Consider the following 16672-nt stretch of genomic DNA (forward strand, 5'->3'; position numbering starts at 1 on the left):
TTCTGAAAATAAATAGAATGTGTGCTACATTATCCCCCGACTGCTGGTTTCATTCTGATGGGGAAAAAACTCAGTTAACCCACAGCAACATCTCTGCAGGGTGAAATAATTGTACAAAGTGTGTTAGTAAAAAAGCAACACTTTGGCAAAAGTGTCCTGAAGATAGAGGGCTGACAACTCTAATTGACTTCAGTTAGTGTGGTGTGTATGAGAGTATTGAGAGCTGAAACTTGAGAGCTAGGGAGTCTGTTTACTTTGGGCCAGACTGTGCAACACTAATTCAGACTACTGAGTGTTTACTCATATGAGTAGTCCCATTGACCTTTATGGAACTATTTGTGTGAGAAATACTTCACCAATCTGAGTAAAGATGGTACAATGCCTGCACTAACCATGCTAACATGTTAATACAGAATGAATTCAAGAGTGACACTTTATTTCTGGGTCAGGATTCTGGGTTGAGCAGGATATTTTCATAATCTGTTTCTCTCCATCCTTTTTGTGCATACATCAGCAGTGAAATCTTCAACACTGAAGGTGTCATCATTCAACTTCAGTGTTAACTATCTATTGAGATGACCTGGGGAAGTTTATATATTTGAGCTCTTGTTTCAGGTTATCTGCATATTCAGATAGACACCATAACATCAGTTCACCCTCTGTTCACATTTTTAGCTTATGTCTGCATAAGAACTAGAGACTTAATTTTTTTAATGAAAGCTGAGATTCTGGTACATGAGACGGCAGCCCCCAGAAAAATGTGTCCATTCAGTTAACTGTTGAAAGCTAGCTAATACAATCACTTCTTACTGGTGTCTGATCTGGAATGGCGTTGAACTCTCTCAGTCCTTAATATGGTTCTGTCATAGACCTGTTGTCATGCCTTGGGCAAATCACTTAAGCTTTCCTTGGTTCAATCTTTTTCTACATGTAAATTAGAAATATAGTAATACCTACCTTACAGGAGTCTTGTGATTAATGAATGTTAGTTTGTAAACTGCTTTCAGATGAAAGGTAGTATAAAAATACAAAGTATCAATAAAGTCTCTGGTGAGTTAACTATTAATTTAGATTATTTCACAGATAGGAAATCAACTCATCTCTGCATTGCACAACCAAAACATGCCTCAGGGTCTGTCCATGTAGGTGTGTGATGCAACCATCAGATTTGGTAATCAGCTGATCCTTGTGATATGTAGTATTCTGCTCAGATGTGGAATCATGCTGTCCATACTTTGCATGCTACAGAACCGAAGCTGTGAGTGACTGGATCCATGAATGAGGCTGAAATGGTTCAAGACCAGTTGTGGGGTTCAGAGCCAGGAACATGCCTTCAGGGTGGTTAGTGGTGCAACTGTTAGACTTGCTCCACTAGAGTGGCATTTGGCCTTGAGGACATTCAGTGCCCAATGGGAGATTTAAAAAATAGGTGTATATTGACCAGTCATTAATGCTAAAAACACTGTGCATGAATGTCCACAGAGTCATTTAGACTATCACTGTTCACTGAGTGCTGGAAGGGCTTTTGGCAGTGTAGAGAGCATGCTGAAAGGCATTGGCCTGACCCAAGGAATTGACATTTTGAAATAATATACAGGTTCCATGTCTTTTTAATTAAAAGAAAATGGAAAATAATAGGCTTGCATCAAAACAAGTCTTGAATATAAAGTGTTTTTTTCATATTTAATTACATATGTAAACAAACATATTTGCCACAACAGCTAAGAAACTCAGGCAGTTGTCGTAGCAGCTAAGCAATACTCAGCAAGACTGTTGATAAACTTCCTTCTCCTTGGTATGACACCCGCTAGTAATCTTTCTGTGACACTTATAGATTCCTCATATCCCATGTGTCCCTGAGGACTGCCTTCACCCCGGCATCCAAGTTCCCACCTGACTAGGAAAAAGCTGTTGCCCCCCCCCCACCCCAATTGGGTTAGCTGAAACAAGCTAGCTTAACTCAATCAACCCCACATAACTGTAATGCCCAGGAGCCAGGTACATCAAAGGGCATCCTGATTAGTGGGCAGAATTCATGCATGAAGTCTGCCTGCCAGGAAATTCAGTCCAAGGGGAAGGTACAGCGAGGTGGCTGATGGGTCAGGTGGGATAGCAAGGCATGATCAAGTGGGGCCGTGTAGGCATAACGTGATCATGATCTATGCCGAATTGCAGATCAAATCAGGTTTCCATTGAATTGTAGAGTGTGGTGTGTTCTGGGCCAGTCAATACAGATAAACACAGATGAAACTGCTTCCAACATAGGGACAGGTTCAGTGGCTATGTCTGTGTTGCAATAAAACACCTGTGGCTGGCCTATGTCAGCTGACTTGTGCTCGAGGGGCTTGGGCTGTAAGGCTATTAAATGATAGTGTCAACATTCAGGCTTGAGCTGATGCCTGGACTCTGGAATCTTCCCATCCTGGGAGCCCATAGCCCAGGCTCCAGCGTGATCGCAAATATCTACACTGCAATTTTATAGCCCCAGAGCCCAAGCCCCAGAGAGCCAGAGTCAGCTGACATAGGCCAGCCACAGGTGTTTTATTGCAGTGTAGACATACCCAATGTGGCCAATACAGGGGGATCCTACTAGCACTGTCTTGATCCACTATGGCTCAGGACAATTAACCTCAATGTGAATGTCCTTACATGATCTCCCTTAGGGTTTTATTGGGAAAAGTTGGCTTTAATATCCACCAGGGGCTCCATAGGAGCCCTGTCAACAGACTGCAGTGGGAACGTGTTGAATTGGCATAATTTGTGTGCCCTTGCCATGTTCCCTTCGCTGACCAGAGCCACGCACTTGTGAAGCCATGCTGGTGGCTTGTGGTTTCTTTGGTGGCGGAGAGCTTGTGGGTTTTTTCCATGGCAACAACTTCCACTCCCATTGGGCCCCATGACTGGGGTCAGACTGGTGAATCCTGGCCTCAGTCAAATCACTTGGTTCCAGATGACAATATCTTCATACCATTATATTTAAAGTCAAAACAATACCCATAGGTGTATTGGTGGATTTCCCCCCCTACTCTTAGTGTCTTGGGGAAAATAAACATTATCAATAGGAGCAAGTATTGAATGTATTTTCATGTGGGGAGACAGCAGGAATGTGTATAAATGTGGCCTTCTGTCCTCGATACAGTTTTGATTTCTCCTCTCAAAAAATAACCACATCCAAAATTTATTGGAGGAAATCATAAATAAAGCCTCTTAATAAACTTTATTTCCAGAAAATGGAAAACTTCTTGTCCTTCTGTGGATAGCTAATTTATTTATATTTGTCTTGATTTATCACATTATTTTTAACTCTTTAGACTGATATCCGTTAATGTTTTGCACTTCAACGTGTTTAACAATCATTAATGAGTTAAACTTCAGTAGGTATTGTTAGCTTTATGTTATGAATGGCATCAATGAACTATAGAGAGATTAAATCACTTGCCTAAAGTAATGTAGGAAGCCGGTGGCAAAGTTAAGAATAGTCTGATGCCTTATTCACAAGAGGAACCTTCCTACACAACAAAGAACCTATTTCAGAAAAGTAACCCCACAGGAAAAATATGAATGAACTGTCATACATTGTTTCTCTTGAGAAACATTTGGTTGCTCTTTCAGACAGGCTGGTTAATATATTGTGTAAGAGAGACTCAGAACAATTCCAGACAATATTGCATCTTTAATATGTTATGCATTTACTGCTCCTACAGTGATGAAGAAGCTATTTTAGATTAACAGCATTTGACCCTTGAACCATTTCCTAATAATGTTTCCCTTTTAAACTGTACTTTTAAATTGAAATCTTCAGATCATTAGTCCTTTTCCACTGGATTAAAGGTTTTTTTTTGTCTATGAAACTTGGCAACTTTAACATTTTGAAATAAAAACAAAATCAAATATTACAGTGATATATGTGAAATAGCTTGTAATAAGTCTTTGGTCTCTGTTTCTCCAAGAAATAACAGATCTAGGCTTTTGACTGCTATTGCATAATTTACATCAGTATTTTCTTCTTCGAGTAGTGTCCCTAGGGGTGCTCCACTGTAGGTATATTTGCATCCCTGTGCTTCTGATTGGAGATCTTTGGTAGCAATGTCTGTTCATCCTGCACGTGTGTTCTCCCCTCTTCATGCTCTGCCTCAAGGCTAATTAGCACTGCAGGGGCAGACTACCCTCAATTCCTTCTCTATTGCCCCAGGCTAGAGAGGGAGCCATTAGCAGTCCATTCATGGATACTTTACTCTCTAGAAATTCATTCTTAGCTAGTAAAAAGAAAAGGAGTACTTGTGGCACCTTAGAGACTAACCAGTTTATTTGAGCATGAGCTTTCGTGAGCTACAGCTCACTTCATCGGATGCATAGCATATCGTGGAAACTGCAGAAGACATTATATACACACAGAGACCATGAAACAAAACTTCCTCCCACCTCACTCCCCCGCTGGCAACAGCTTATCTAAAGTGATCCTCAAGTAGAGCCATTTCCAGCACAAATCCAGGTTTTCTCACCCTTCCCCCCCCCCCCCCCCACACACACACATACAAACTCACTCTCCTGCTGGCAACAGCCCATCCCCCTTTGAAACCCCTCTTTATAATGTGCATGATAATCAAGGTGGGTCACCTCCAGCACTAATCCAGGTTTTCTCACCCCCCCCCCACACCACCCCCTTTTCCAAAAACCACACACACAAACTCATTCTCCTGCTGGCAACAGCTCATCTTACAATGTGCACAGCAATAATCCAAGTTTAACCAGAACGTCTTGGGGGGGGGGTTTGCAGGAAAAAAAACAAGGGGAGACAGGCTACCTTGCATAATGACTTAGCCACTCCCAGTCTCTATTCAAGCCCAAATTAATAGTATCCAATTTGCAAATGAATTCCAATTCAGCAGTTTCTCGCTGGAGTCTGGATTTGAAGTTTTTTTGCTTTAAGATAGCGACCCTCATGTCTGTGATTGCGTGACCAGAGAGATTGAAGTGTTCTCCGACTGGTTTATGAATGTTATAATTCTTGACATCTGATTTGTGTCCATTTATTCTTTTACGTAGAGACTGTCCAGTTTGATTGTTTTCTTAGTCTCAGAGTTTCCTTTAGTTTTTTTGTTCCCTGTTAAAAAACAAACAATGCTTTTTGCTTTACCCTTCCCCCTCCCCCCCATACTAGGAAATGCCCCCAGTAAGGAGTATTCCCAGGTTGCCTGGGTTTAAGATGTGTCTCTTCTGCACGGAGTCCATTCCGGTAATGGATGGGCATTCCTACTGTGTCTGTTGCCTCTGACAGGGCCACATTTCACAGATGTGTGCCTTCTGTCAGCAGCTAAAAACCAGATCCCCCCCCAAAAATGGGAACTGAAGCTAAAACTGCTCCTTTTGGAGGGAGCTCTCCAGCCTGTATTTGACCTGTGCTCAGAGTCTCACAGGCAACACAAATCTTCTCCATAGCCTTCCAGTGAACCAAGGAAGAAATCCTCAGATGCCCCATGCAAGACCTCCAAAAAGAGATCTTTGAGCCTTCATAGTAAGCCCTGAACCAACCAGAGGTGGTTCAGGGCACATTTGATCTCTTTGGTACCACAGCACTGAAGGCATCTAAACATGATACCGCTGGTATGCCTAAGGACCCCCTGGGCACAGGTACCAAAGCAATGGCACCACCGGTCAGGGACAGGTGTGGAGATTGTGCCACCTCCAGGAAGACTGAATCGTATGGATGCCGTTGGTACCAATGATTGCGAGGCAACCATCATCCGAGCGCTCAACGCAGCCAAGGTTGCGAGCTCCCTCAATACTGCCAACTCAATAACAGCAACTGCTCATGGTACCAAATACTGTGACACAATAGGAATTTAGGTTCTCTAAGGACCTCACAGTATCTGAGGTATCAGAGTCTCATTTAATTGGTACCAGGGCCTCAGTCCTGGGCACATCTTGAACTCCATAGTGAACACCAGCACTGATCCATGCACCTCTCTATCAGCTCCACCATTTTCCAGTGGAGAGTGAGATAATGACCAGGAGGTCATCTCCCATCACTCACTATGCTTCCTCCCGCTACCAGACTGGGCCTTCCCAGTCATACCCTCAGTCTGGACATCAACCCCTGTGGTATGACCAACCATGGGGTCAGCCAGCCATGCCTTTTCCATCACGCCAGTGGCCCTACTGGGATACGTAGGGAGCATTATATACACTGAGAGATTGCGAAGCATTCCCCCTCAGACACCATCTCTAGAGCCTCAGAACCGCCTGAGGAGATCCTGGAGGAGTAGGAGGTTGGACTAGAGGCGGAGGTTATTCATGAACCTGGACCTGCAAATTAACATCCAAAAGTCGACCTTAACTCCAGTACAATGTTTGGAGTTCATAGGGGTCAATCTCGACTCACTGCAAGTGAGGGCGCTCCTTCCACAACACAGATTTCACAGCCTGTCCACACTTAGAGACAGTTCAAGTCAGCCCTCAAAACATCGGCCAGACGTTCCTCCAGCTTCTGCGGCACACAGTGGCTGGTATGTTTGTAATATTTCATGGCAAACTACAGATGAGGTGTCTGCAGACATGGTTCAGCTTGGTTTATAGGCCAAACAAAGACAGGTTAGACAACCCTTTCTTGATGCCTTCCAGGGTCAAACTCGGTAAATGTTTGCATGGGAGTCCTGTTCACTCAGTCTTCCCTTGACATTACTTCTCCCTCATGGGTTGTGCTGCACACCTCAAGACTCGGGGCAAATGGTAGTCCTCAGAGGTAACTCTCCACATCAACGTTGTTGAACTTAGGGTGGTCAGAAATGCTTGTGTTCACTGCTCAGAGATACACACACGACAACATTGCGTGCTACATAAATCATCAGGGAGGCACCAGATCATCCTACTTCTGTGCAAAAGCGCTAAAGCTCTGGAACTGGGGCATTTGCCACAATGTTCTAATATCAGCAGCCTACCTATCATTAATGCAGAACATAACAGCAGGCAGTTTTCACATGACCATGGGTGGGAAGTGAACCCAGCAGTACTTCGCAGCATATTTTGTCAGTGGGGGACACCGACAATAAACTTGTTTGCTACTTACCTGAACAGGAAATCCCCACATTATTGCTCCAGGGCCGACCTCGGACAGCACTCATTAGGGGACGGTCTCCTTCTTCCATGGGAAAAGGGCCTTCTTTACACCATTGCCCCGTTCCCTCTCTTCTTGAAGGTCCTGTTGAAAATAAAGAGAAAAAGCAAATGTCATACTGATTGCTCCCACTGAGCGAGACAGATGACTTGTCAACCAGTCCCTCTTCAACCCACTGCTTACCTCCTCTCACAGAAAGAAGGACACACTCTCCATCTCAAGCTGCAGATACTCCAGCTCAAGGCTTGCCTTCTTCGTAGTTCCAACGCATAGAGAGCTCCTGCTTACAGGAGGTACAGGAAGTGTTACTACACAGTAGGAAATTGGTTACCCACCGTACTTAACTATAAAAGTGGACAAGGGTTTGAGGTTTGGTGCAATTCCAGGCACATTATCCCTACATCTGCTGTTCTCCTGGTGGTGTTAGATTACATACTGTCTCCATCAACAGGTAGAGGGATGCTCAGTTTTCTCACACCCAACTACAAAGAGATTCCTTAAGGGCATAACAAACCTCTCTCCCCAACCCAGATGCCCTACTCCAACATGGGACCTAAAACTAGTTTTAAAGAGATGGACTAGATCACCCTTTGAACCAATGGCTACTTGTTTACTTACACACCTGTCAATGAAGATAACATTTCAGGTGGCCATCACCTCAGTGAGGAGAACAGGGGAAATAGCAGTACTTATGGCACACCCCACTTCACAGTATTTTTTCACAACAAGGTTACTATCTGGCTACACCCAAAGTTTATTCCTAAAGTGGCCTCATCTTTTCACATGAACCAACCAGATCCGCCCAACTTTTTATCCTAAGCCTCCCCATGGTAACAGAGAGTCCATACTGCACATGCTAGATGTTAGGAGAGCTCTGGCCTTCTACTTGGACAGGACAAAGACTTTTAGGAAATCTCGTAAGCTCTTCCGTTCCATTGCAGAAAGGTCTAACGGCACAGCAATATCAGCCCAGAGACTCTCCAAATGGGTCTTGAACTGTTTTCATGTTCGCAACATAGTACCTCTACCTGGAATTCGCACACACTCCATGAGGTCAGTTTCCTCCTTTGTCGCCTTCCTCAAGAATGTCCCTGTCTTGGAAATCTGCAGAGCAGCCACCTTGGGTGTCTGTACATACCCTCACAGAACACCATGCCATCACTGGAGACTCTGCTTCCAATGCTAATTTCGGCTCTGCAGTATCATCATCCATAACAGACTTGATTCCAAAGCCCCAACTTCCTATTAGGGACACTGCTTGAGAGTCACCTATAATGGAGCACCCATAGGAACACTACTCAAAGAAGAAGAGGAAGTTACTCACCTTGTGCAGTAATGATGGTTCCTTGAGATGGGTGTCCCTATGGGTGCTCCATAACCCGCCCTCCCCTCTGTTTCAAAGTTCTTGATAGGGACTCTGTGGTAGAGAAGGATCTGAGGGTGGTTTGCTTGCACAGCACTAATTAGCCTCAAGGCAGAGCATGAGAAGGGGAGAGTGCATGTGTGGGTTGAACAGACACTGCTACCAAAGATCTCTTATCAGAAACACAGGAATGCACATGCATCTACAGTGGAGTACCCATAGGGACACTCATCTCGAACAACCATTATTACTGCACAGTGTGAATAACTTCCTCTTAATCAACACGTAAAAGCTCCCTGTATTTTTGCTTTCCATTTGCAGACGAAATTCTTAAAGGAATAGATTTTCATTTTCTCAATTGAAAAGACTGCAAAGTAAACTTTCAAACGTGAAAGGGCAGTTGAGAAACTCTTGGCGTGGGGCATTTTTGTTACACAGTGGGATGAATGTTTTGTTTGTTGAGATTTTGAGCTAGTTAAATATTTTTCCTCCCAGTCATTCATACAGTAACTGCTTTTAAGTTTAGCTGCAAAATGCATTAGTTTCAGCTTCAACAGACTGACTTGGCATGGCAAAAGTAGCTTGGTTCAAAACTAAGCTGATGTATAGAAGTTCAGTCCTTTGGCATCAGGAGGTTTGCATTAGTTAGTGACAGTATTATCAGGATATTCAGAATCCAGCATTTCAGTTTCCAGAGGTCAGGAAGGAGGTCTGCATAGCATTAAAGCAGATTTACTTTTCATCCAAGGAGCTAAAATACACAGTCATGTTAATCAGTTTTTTCAAAAGTTGGAGTAGATAGGAATTTGACTGACTTGACCCAGGCTTGGATCCTCCTCCACCGAGGGGCCTGGGATTCTGGATCCAAGCCATGGGTTAGCACGATTTGCTTGTAGACAAAAGGGGGCGGGTAGGCTGGAGCCTGCGTTCAAACTCAGAGTTCAAGCCCTATTGCTTTGCAGTGTGGATGCATCCCCACTGGACTCACGCTCCTGGAGTCTGCCAAAAGTAATCCCACACCCTGTGTTTTGTACTCTGGACAGTCAAGTTTTCCCACACTGCACCATGAACAAAGGGCTACACTGGCCACATTTTGGGAGGGCATTAGGAAGTCTGGGATATGGGGGTTAGACTTGGGCCCACTAATGCAGTATAGATGCTGGAGACCCAGGTTGGGACCCAGGCTTCAAAAATTCATAGCCTGGGGTTACTAATGAGTGTAAATGCTCAAGCCCTAGGTTATGAAATGCAGGGTCTGCTAACTTGAGTTCTGCTAACCCTGGACATACATTGCAGTATAGACATACCTGAAAGGACTGCCCAGGCTTTCCTTGGTTTTTAAATAGTTCTATAAATATTGTGCAGAGTCGAATGTAGGCTGCCAAATCTTACAAGTTTGCATGCTCTCTCTCTCTCACACTCACTATATTGCAAAACCCTCCTCTTATTTTTTAAGCAGTAAAAAGTTCTTCTGGTGGATCATAGTTTGCCATGAAAAATTTGACACAGTAAGATCTGTTCACCATAAAATAGGCAGGAAGCTAAAAGTGCTTTTTCTATCTGAATTTTGCAATTAGTAAATAAAATGCATTGAAGGGATTGGATTTCTGGTACAGTCCCTCAAGTCCCACTAATCAGAAAAAAGCATGATTAATATTTAACTCACACTATTGTACATGCATATTATTCCACATCTACAATGGGCAAAGGATATTTTTGAAAATATTTCAGACTCTATAGATGTTCTGTCACCCCCTCCCCCCCCCCAATTATTTGTCTTTGAATAGTACACTGAGAGGCTGAGTTGAAGTTTGGCTTGCGTCTGCATTAGAGGTGGCTGGAGGACAAACATTTCTTTCCATGACAACTTCTGAGGTTTTGAAATTTGTTTTCGTTCCACATTGGAACAAAATCAGAACTGTTCAAATGTTTTTGCAGAACAGAATTGTGTTGAAATGTCCATTTTCTGCTTGAAAGATCAAGTTTTCAATTCAGGTCTCTTTCTCTGATCAGAAGTGACCAGAGATCCCTGGACCTCTGAAACCTTCCTGGCAAAAGCATTGATGAAATCAACAGGTCTACACAACACGTTTTGGCTTTGATGAAACAGTGTATTCTGATGAAACTATATGTAGCTCAAATGCGGTGTAATTTTTTGGACCAAGAGAGATCCTTAAGAAAATGGTCATTGTTTGTGATGACTGCACATATTTAACTGCATGAACTAGGCTGTTGGGCAAAAGCAGAAAACAACCTCTGATGACATGATCCTCTAAAGATGGGTATCAGTTTTCTGACATCAGACCAAATGACTCTAACTTCTGATAAGCCAAGAAGATATGGAGAGAATTCCTTGTACCAGCATGCATATGTAATTCAGCAATGTCACCCTGATCCTGCGGTGGGATGTCCCAGCCCAGATCTAAATTCCCACAAAGAGTCCCACTGAAATCAAAGCGATTGGTGAACATAAGGATCTACACTAGCAGATCCCTTTGCAGGATCAGAGAACTATTGCTGCAAAACCAAATATGTACGGTAAAAATTTGGTTGTCAAGAATGAAGTTAAGATAAATGGAACAAATTACTGGCTGTATTAGATAACTGAAGAAAAATGGACTGAATGGGTTGAACTAAATAAAAAGCTGATCAACCACTGGTACAACTTTTCTACCAATAATATTTATACTTACTGTAGTCATTACCTACTGTATGTATCAGCTCTGCTGTCTTCACTTATCTAGTATATCTGACATCTTCTCCTTTAAAGCAGATATAAGAAAATAATATCTATCATCAAAATGCTCTTTTATCTTTTAAAAATGCAATGTCATGGCAATTTTATCCCAGTTACAAAATTTACCTATTCACGCTTCCTATCAGGTGATGATGGTTAAAAACTAGTTATTTACTTCTTCTGTCCAAAAAAATAAAAACTATTTGTCTTCAAAGGATGTAGGGATTTAGCAAGGCTGCTTACAGCATAGCATTTGCTTTTAGTAATAAAATGGTAATAGTTAAAGCAACTTAATTAAGACTCTTCTGGCTACATTTTCCCCATCGCTCATACTCTGCACTGGATACAAATGGAATAGTTAGAATTTCAGCTATTCGTCTATGCAGTCACAATTTAAATGGAATATGTAAATAAGGTCCCAGTCCTACAGTGATATTCATAAGGGTGGACCTCTGTGCCAGGACAGATCCCCAGTGATTTCAATGGCGCCACCCAGGGATGTGCCCACATGGATATCATTACAGGATCAGGAAGTACATAAATGGCTCATTACTGTATTCCTTAGTTCTGCAAAACCTTTGGTAGCCTTGGGAGTCTTTCCTGAATCCAAAATATCTTTTTTTAAAATTTTTAATTGAAGACCATTTTATTGGGTATCCTTTCTGCTACTGTGATATCACGTAGTGTTGCTATTGTGTGTGTGTGTGTGTATGTGGTCAGGGATGCTTCTTTAAATAACTACAACAACATTGTAGCATTTTTTCAATAAATATGTATCTTTACTCACAATGTCATTCTCTCAGTCAAGGCTTACTCCCACTCCCATTAACATCAGTGGCATCACTACTTTGATCTTTAGGGAAGCAAGATCAGGCCATGTACCTTTCATTTACTACTGTATATAATGAGATGACTTACAATGCACTTGTCCTTTCCTAAATTTGTTTTGGTTAATGCTATCCAAACACAAGTTCTAACTAATATTACCCTCTGTTTGGTACTCTACAGTTGACACTCCAGATCCGTATGTGGAGCTGTTCATCCCCTCAGCCCCTGACTGCAGAAAGAGAACAAAACACTTCAATAATAATGTGAACCCTGTGTGGAATGAGACCTTTGAGTTTATTTTGGACCCGAACCAGGAAAATGTTCTGGAGGTAAATCATGTACTGAGGTACAGCTAGAAATGGATGTTGAGCAGTGTCAGGAGGGTTAAAACAACAACACTTTGCACATACACAACATCTGTTATCTGAGCATTTCAGTTTTCTAAACATGAAGGTTTTGCCTTTCTACACAGGCCTGAGCAAGGGGTTGGTGCATAAGTTGCACCATCCCAGGAGCAGCGTTGGATGGCATTGCAACTGATACACTTCTGAGTCACAATTTCTTACCTGTTTGCTACTGAGACTAGTAATTTACTGTTCTTTACAGCAGCAGCAAACTAGTATTTTCTCCCTTCATTGGCTCAGCTACTTTGGCCAGAAAGTAGGTGGGGGTGGAACCAAGTCTCTGCTTATTCCTCTCTCCTCTCTGCCAACTAGAGGAGGGAGTAAATGGGAGATTAGCTCCACTTACTTCTATATGCCTGGACCCAAGGTCTGAGGCCATGTCTACACTTACTATGGATTGACACTGCTGTGATCGATGCAGCGGGGGTCGATTTATTGGGTTTAGTGAAGACCTGCTAAATCGACCACAGAGCACTCTCAGATCCACTCTGGTACTCCATCGGAATGAGAAGACGAAGGTAAGTTGATGGGAGAACGTCTCCCTTCAACACAGCATGGTGTAAACACCGCAGTAAGTTGACCTACGCTACATTGACTCCAGCTACCTTATTTACCTAGCTGGAGTAGCGTAACTTAGGTTGACTTAACCATGTAGTGTAGACAAGGCCTGAGTAACCTCCCCTAAGGAGCATAAGGGATCTGTCACTCCTTTGTACAGGCATCTAGTCCAAGTCACTATCAATCCCTAATTAATTAAGCATTATAACACTGTATGTACAAAAGATTGTGTTAGTCTAACCATTTTAGTGTGTCCAGAGTTTGAGTATATTTGCATTGCAGAGTTTACATTGGCTTTTGTTTGGTAACCTGTCCACTTTGCAGAGAGGACACAGGCTAAACTAATGGTTCTCAACCAGGGTTACACATACCCCTGCGGGTACTCAGAGGCCTTCCGGGGGTACATCAACTCGTCTAGATAGCACAAGCAAAGTCAATATAAACTAAAATTTCATATGGACAAGGACTTGTTTATATTGCTCTATATATTATATGCTGAAATGTAAGTGCTATATTTGTATTCCCATTGATTTATTTTATATTATATGGTAAAAATTGGAAAGTTAGCAATTTTCAGTAATAGTGTGCTGTGACACTTTTTTGTATTTTTAGTCTGATTTTGTAAGCAAGTAGTTTTTAAGAGAGATGAAATACAAAACAGACTCCTGAAAGGGGTTCAGTAGTCTGGAAAGGTTCAGAGCCATTGGGCTCAACCACTCAAGTACTGATAGTCTTCAATGTCTTCCTACAGTTTCTCCCCATGTCCTCTGAAGGACAGACAAGTGCTCCCACAATTCACTAGGACAGGATCATAGAGAGGCCCATCTGCTTACTGCAGCACAAAGAACCAGGGTCTCTTCCCCCTGAAGTCTTAGCAACATACATGGGTGAAGGCAGCATCAGTGAGAGAACACAGTAACTCATGTGTGGCTTTGTATTGTGGCTGCTCACACCTCGGTGCCCATCACCTTAGTTATGTGTGTAGCAAAGAGGTACCCTAAGTGACTTGCCTGGGACACACAACCTGGAAGTAGGAAATCTGAGAATAGAACTCAAAGTTCTAACTCCTAGTCCCCTGTTGTAGCCACAAAGCACCAGATAGATACCCGCACAAAGAATGGAATGAGTCACTTTTCTTCACATGAAAGTATTTGTAGAAACAGCAAGGAAGAAAAAAAGCAGAAGTTAGGTCCACCAGTGCTTCCCTCTCCTGCAATTACTTGAAATAGACTGTGATACACCCACCCTACCAATGTGATATATGCCATCATGTGCCAGAAATGCCTATCTGCCATGTACATTGGCCAAACCGGACAGTCTCTACACAAAAAAACAAATGGACACAAATCAGACGTCAAGAATTACAACATTCAAAAACCAACAGGATAATACTTCAATCTCCCTGGACACTCAATAACAGACTTAAAAGTGGCAACTCGTCAACAAAACTTCAGAAACAGACTCCAAATGAGAAACTGCAGAACTGGAATTAATTTACAAACTGGACACCATCAAATTAGGCCTGAATAAAGCCTGGGAGTGGATGGGTCACTACAAAAACTAATTTCCCCCTTTGCTGATACTCACACCTTCTTGTCAGCTGTTTGAAATGGGCCACCTTGATTACATTGGCCTCATCAGCACTACAAAAGTGATTTTTCCTCCCTTGGTATTCACCCCTTGTCAACTGTTGAGAATAGCCCACTTCCACCTTAATTGAATTGGCTCGTTAGCACTGACCCACCACTTGGTAAGGCAACTCCCGTCTTTTCATGTGCTGTGTATTTATACCTGCCTACTGTATTTTCCACTCCATGTATCTGATGAAGTGGGTTTTAACCCACGAAAGCTTATGGCCAAATAAATTTGTTAGTCTCTAAAGTGCCACATGACTCCTCGTTGTTTTTGCTGATACAGACTAACACGGCTACCGCTCTGAAACCCACCTGATGCTACTTCATGATCCCTCCTCAAACCTCTTGTTGCCAAGGGGAAGTAAATAATAATAAAGAAGCCCAAAACATCCTTGCCAGTGTGTCCTATGCCCATGTCATCAAGCTTGATAATCAACTTCACCCCTTGTATTGGAGCAACACTATCATTTTAGTTAAAACTATCACTATAACTGGGAATACAGTGAGAGACCTCATTGGTGATTAAGAAACTATCCACACTTTCCATCTTTGTAAGGTAGATTATGACAGTTATCTGCCGGGGAAGAATTTCACGTGTCTCCAAGCAGTTATCTTACATATTGTTTTTATAATGTGCAGAATGTCCATATTGGCTCATGTTGCTGGCTAATTCAAACAGAATAGGAGTTAGGATACATATTCTCATTTTACTCTTGCATTATGTGTACAAAGGCCAAGGCTATCGCAGCAGAAAGGAGAATCTATAATATCGTGCATCTTACCAAGTAGCTGCTGAAGGAGCATAGAAAGGAAGATGGGAAGCTAGTGTAACAACAAGGGCAGAGTTAAGATTCTTTGAATGCCTTCAATGTGCATTTCACATATTTGGTTTCTTTTAAGTTTAACCTAATTTGTTTTGTTTTGTATTTATCCCATAAATTATTGACTCATTCTTTAACTCCATCTTAACAAGATTTTTGTTTTGAATCTCCTTTGGCTCCCCTCCCGCCCCATCTCAGTTTAAAAGTGTTTAAGATGCATTGAAAGCAGGGAACAGGATACCCTGCAGAGCTACAAATTTTAAGGCACTGAGAATTGGGAAGTGATAGAGCAGTGCTTTCTTCAGGAGAATCTGTCACCAGGCATCCTGGCAGAGTTCAGGGGCTCTGCATAATCTCTACCCTCTGTCAGTTCCCACTACTTACCTGGCTCCATACTTTTATTTGGCTCCCTTTATCAGCTTTCCTTATTTGTGGCTCATCTAAGATTTCACAACCTGCTATGGGCTTTAGAAGATGAACAGGAGCCATGAGCCTGATTTTCTGCATAAGGTCTACAATAGCTCCTGCAGTCTTTAAAAATTAACTGAGTGATCAGTGAGAAACTGGGGATGGGGCACAGGAATCAAGGTACAGCTAGTCTATCTGGTAATATTGACATAATAGACAGAATCCTCTCAGACAACCCTGCTCAAATTTTGCTAACAGACTCACAAACTTCACCGTGGTTGCATGAATGTGCTGAATATGGAATTTGCTCAATAAGATTTAAAAAGATAGACTATTAACTCAACTAACTGTAATGGCTAATGGCTTATCCAACCTGCCTTCCTCAAAGCAATAACACATCTTTCTGTTCTATGTTTGTATGTATTAGGAGTTCAAGAAGAAATTGGGAAGGTAGTATTTAATTCAGACTATTGTGTGGTCTCAGTCATTTCTTAGTGTGGTATGGTCTGAATTACTCACTTTTCGCTATTGTATGGTCTGACTAAGTGATTTCCCGCTATGGTAAGAATTCAGACAGTTCCTAAAACATAACTTGTAAATCATCTTTGATTTTATGAGGTGTTTCTCACTCTTTCCCCCCACCCCCCATCATGGTTTTATGTAGTCATTAAAAAGCATAATATTTTATGAGCTGGCATCTAGTGCAATATGGTATGAGTCAATTTCCAGTATAATGCAGCAGCAATCTACTTCCAAGGTTATGTAAGTATCCTTTTCCTGTAGCAGACCTACCAAGATATATGTT

The 16672-nt window shown here is 42.2% G+C and overlaps 1 protein-coding gene across 3 annotated transcripts in view; it reads left to right on the forward strand.

The window, feature by feature from the left end:
* PLA2G4A (phospholipase A2 group IVA) overlaps window positions 1-16672 on the forward strand; it is a 137232-nt gene that overhangs the window by 47260 nt on the left and 73300 nt on the right. For 2 of the 3 annotated variants that reach the window (XM_007056692.4, XM_027819099.3), the window contains exon 4: window positions 12223-12371. The exons of the other annotated variant lie outside the window; for it this stretch is intronic. In XM_007056692.4, coding sequence (XP_007056754.2) covers window positions 12223-12371 — 149 coding nt within the window. The remainder of the gene's footprint in view (window positions 1-12222; window positions 12372-16672) is intronic. 3 annotated transcript variants of the gene reach the window in all.

Source organism: Chelonia mydas, chromosome 8 (genome assembly GCF_015237465.2).
Source record: "Chelonia mydas isolate rCheMyd1 chromosome 8, rCheMyd1.pri.v2, whole genome shotgun sequence".
In the NCBI taxonomy this organism is placed as follows: Eukaryota; Metazoa; Chordata; order Testudines; family Cheloniidae; genus Chelonia; species Chelonia mydas.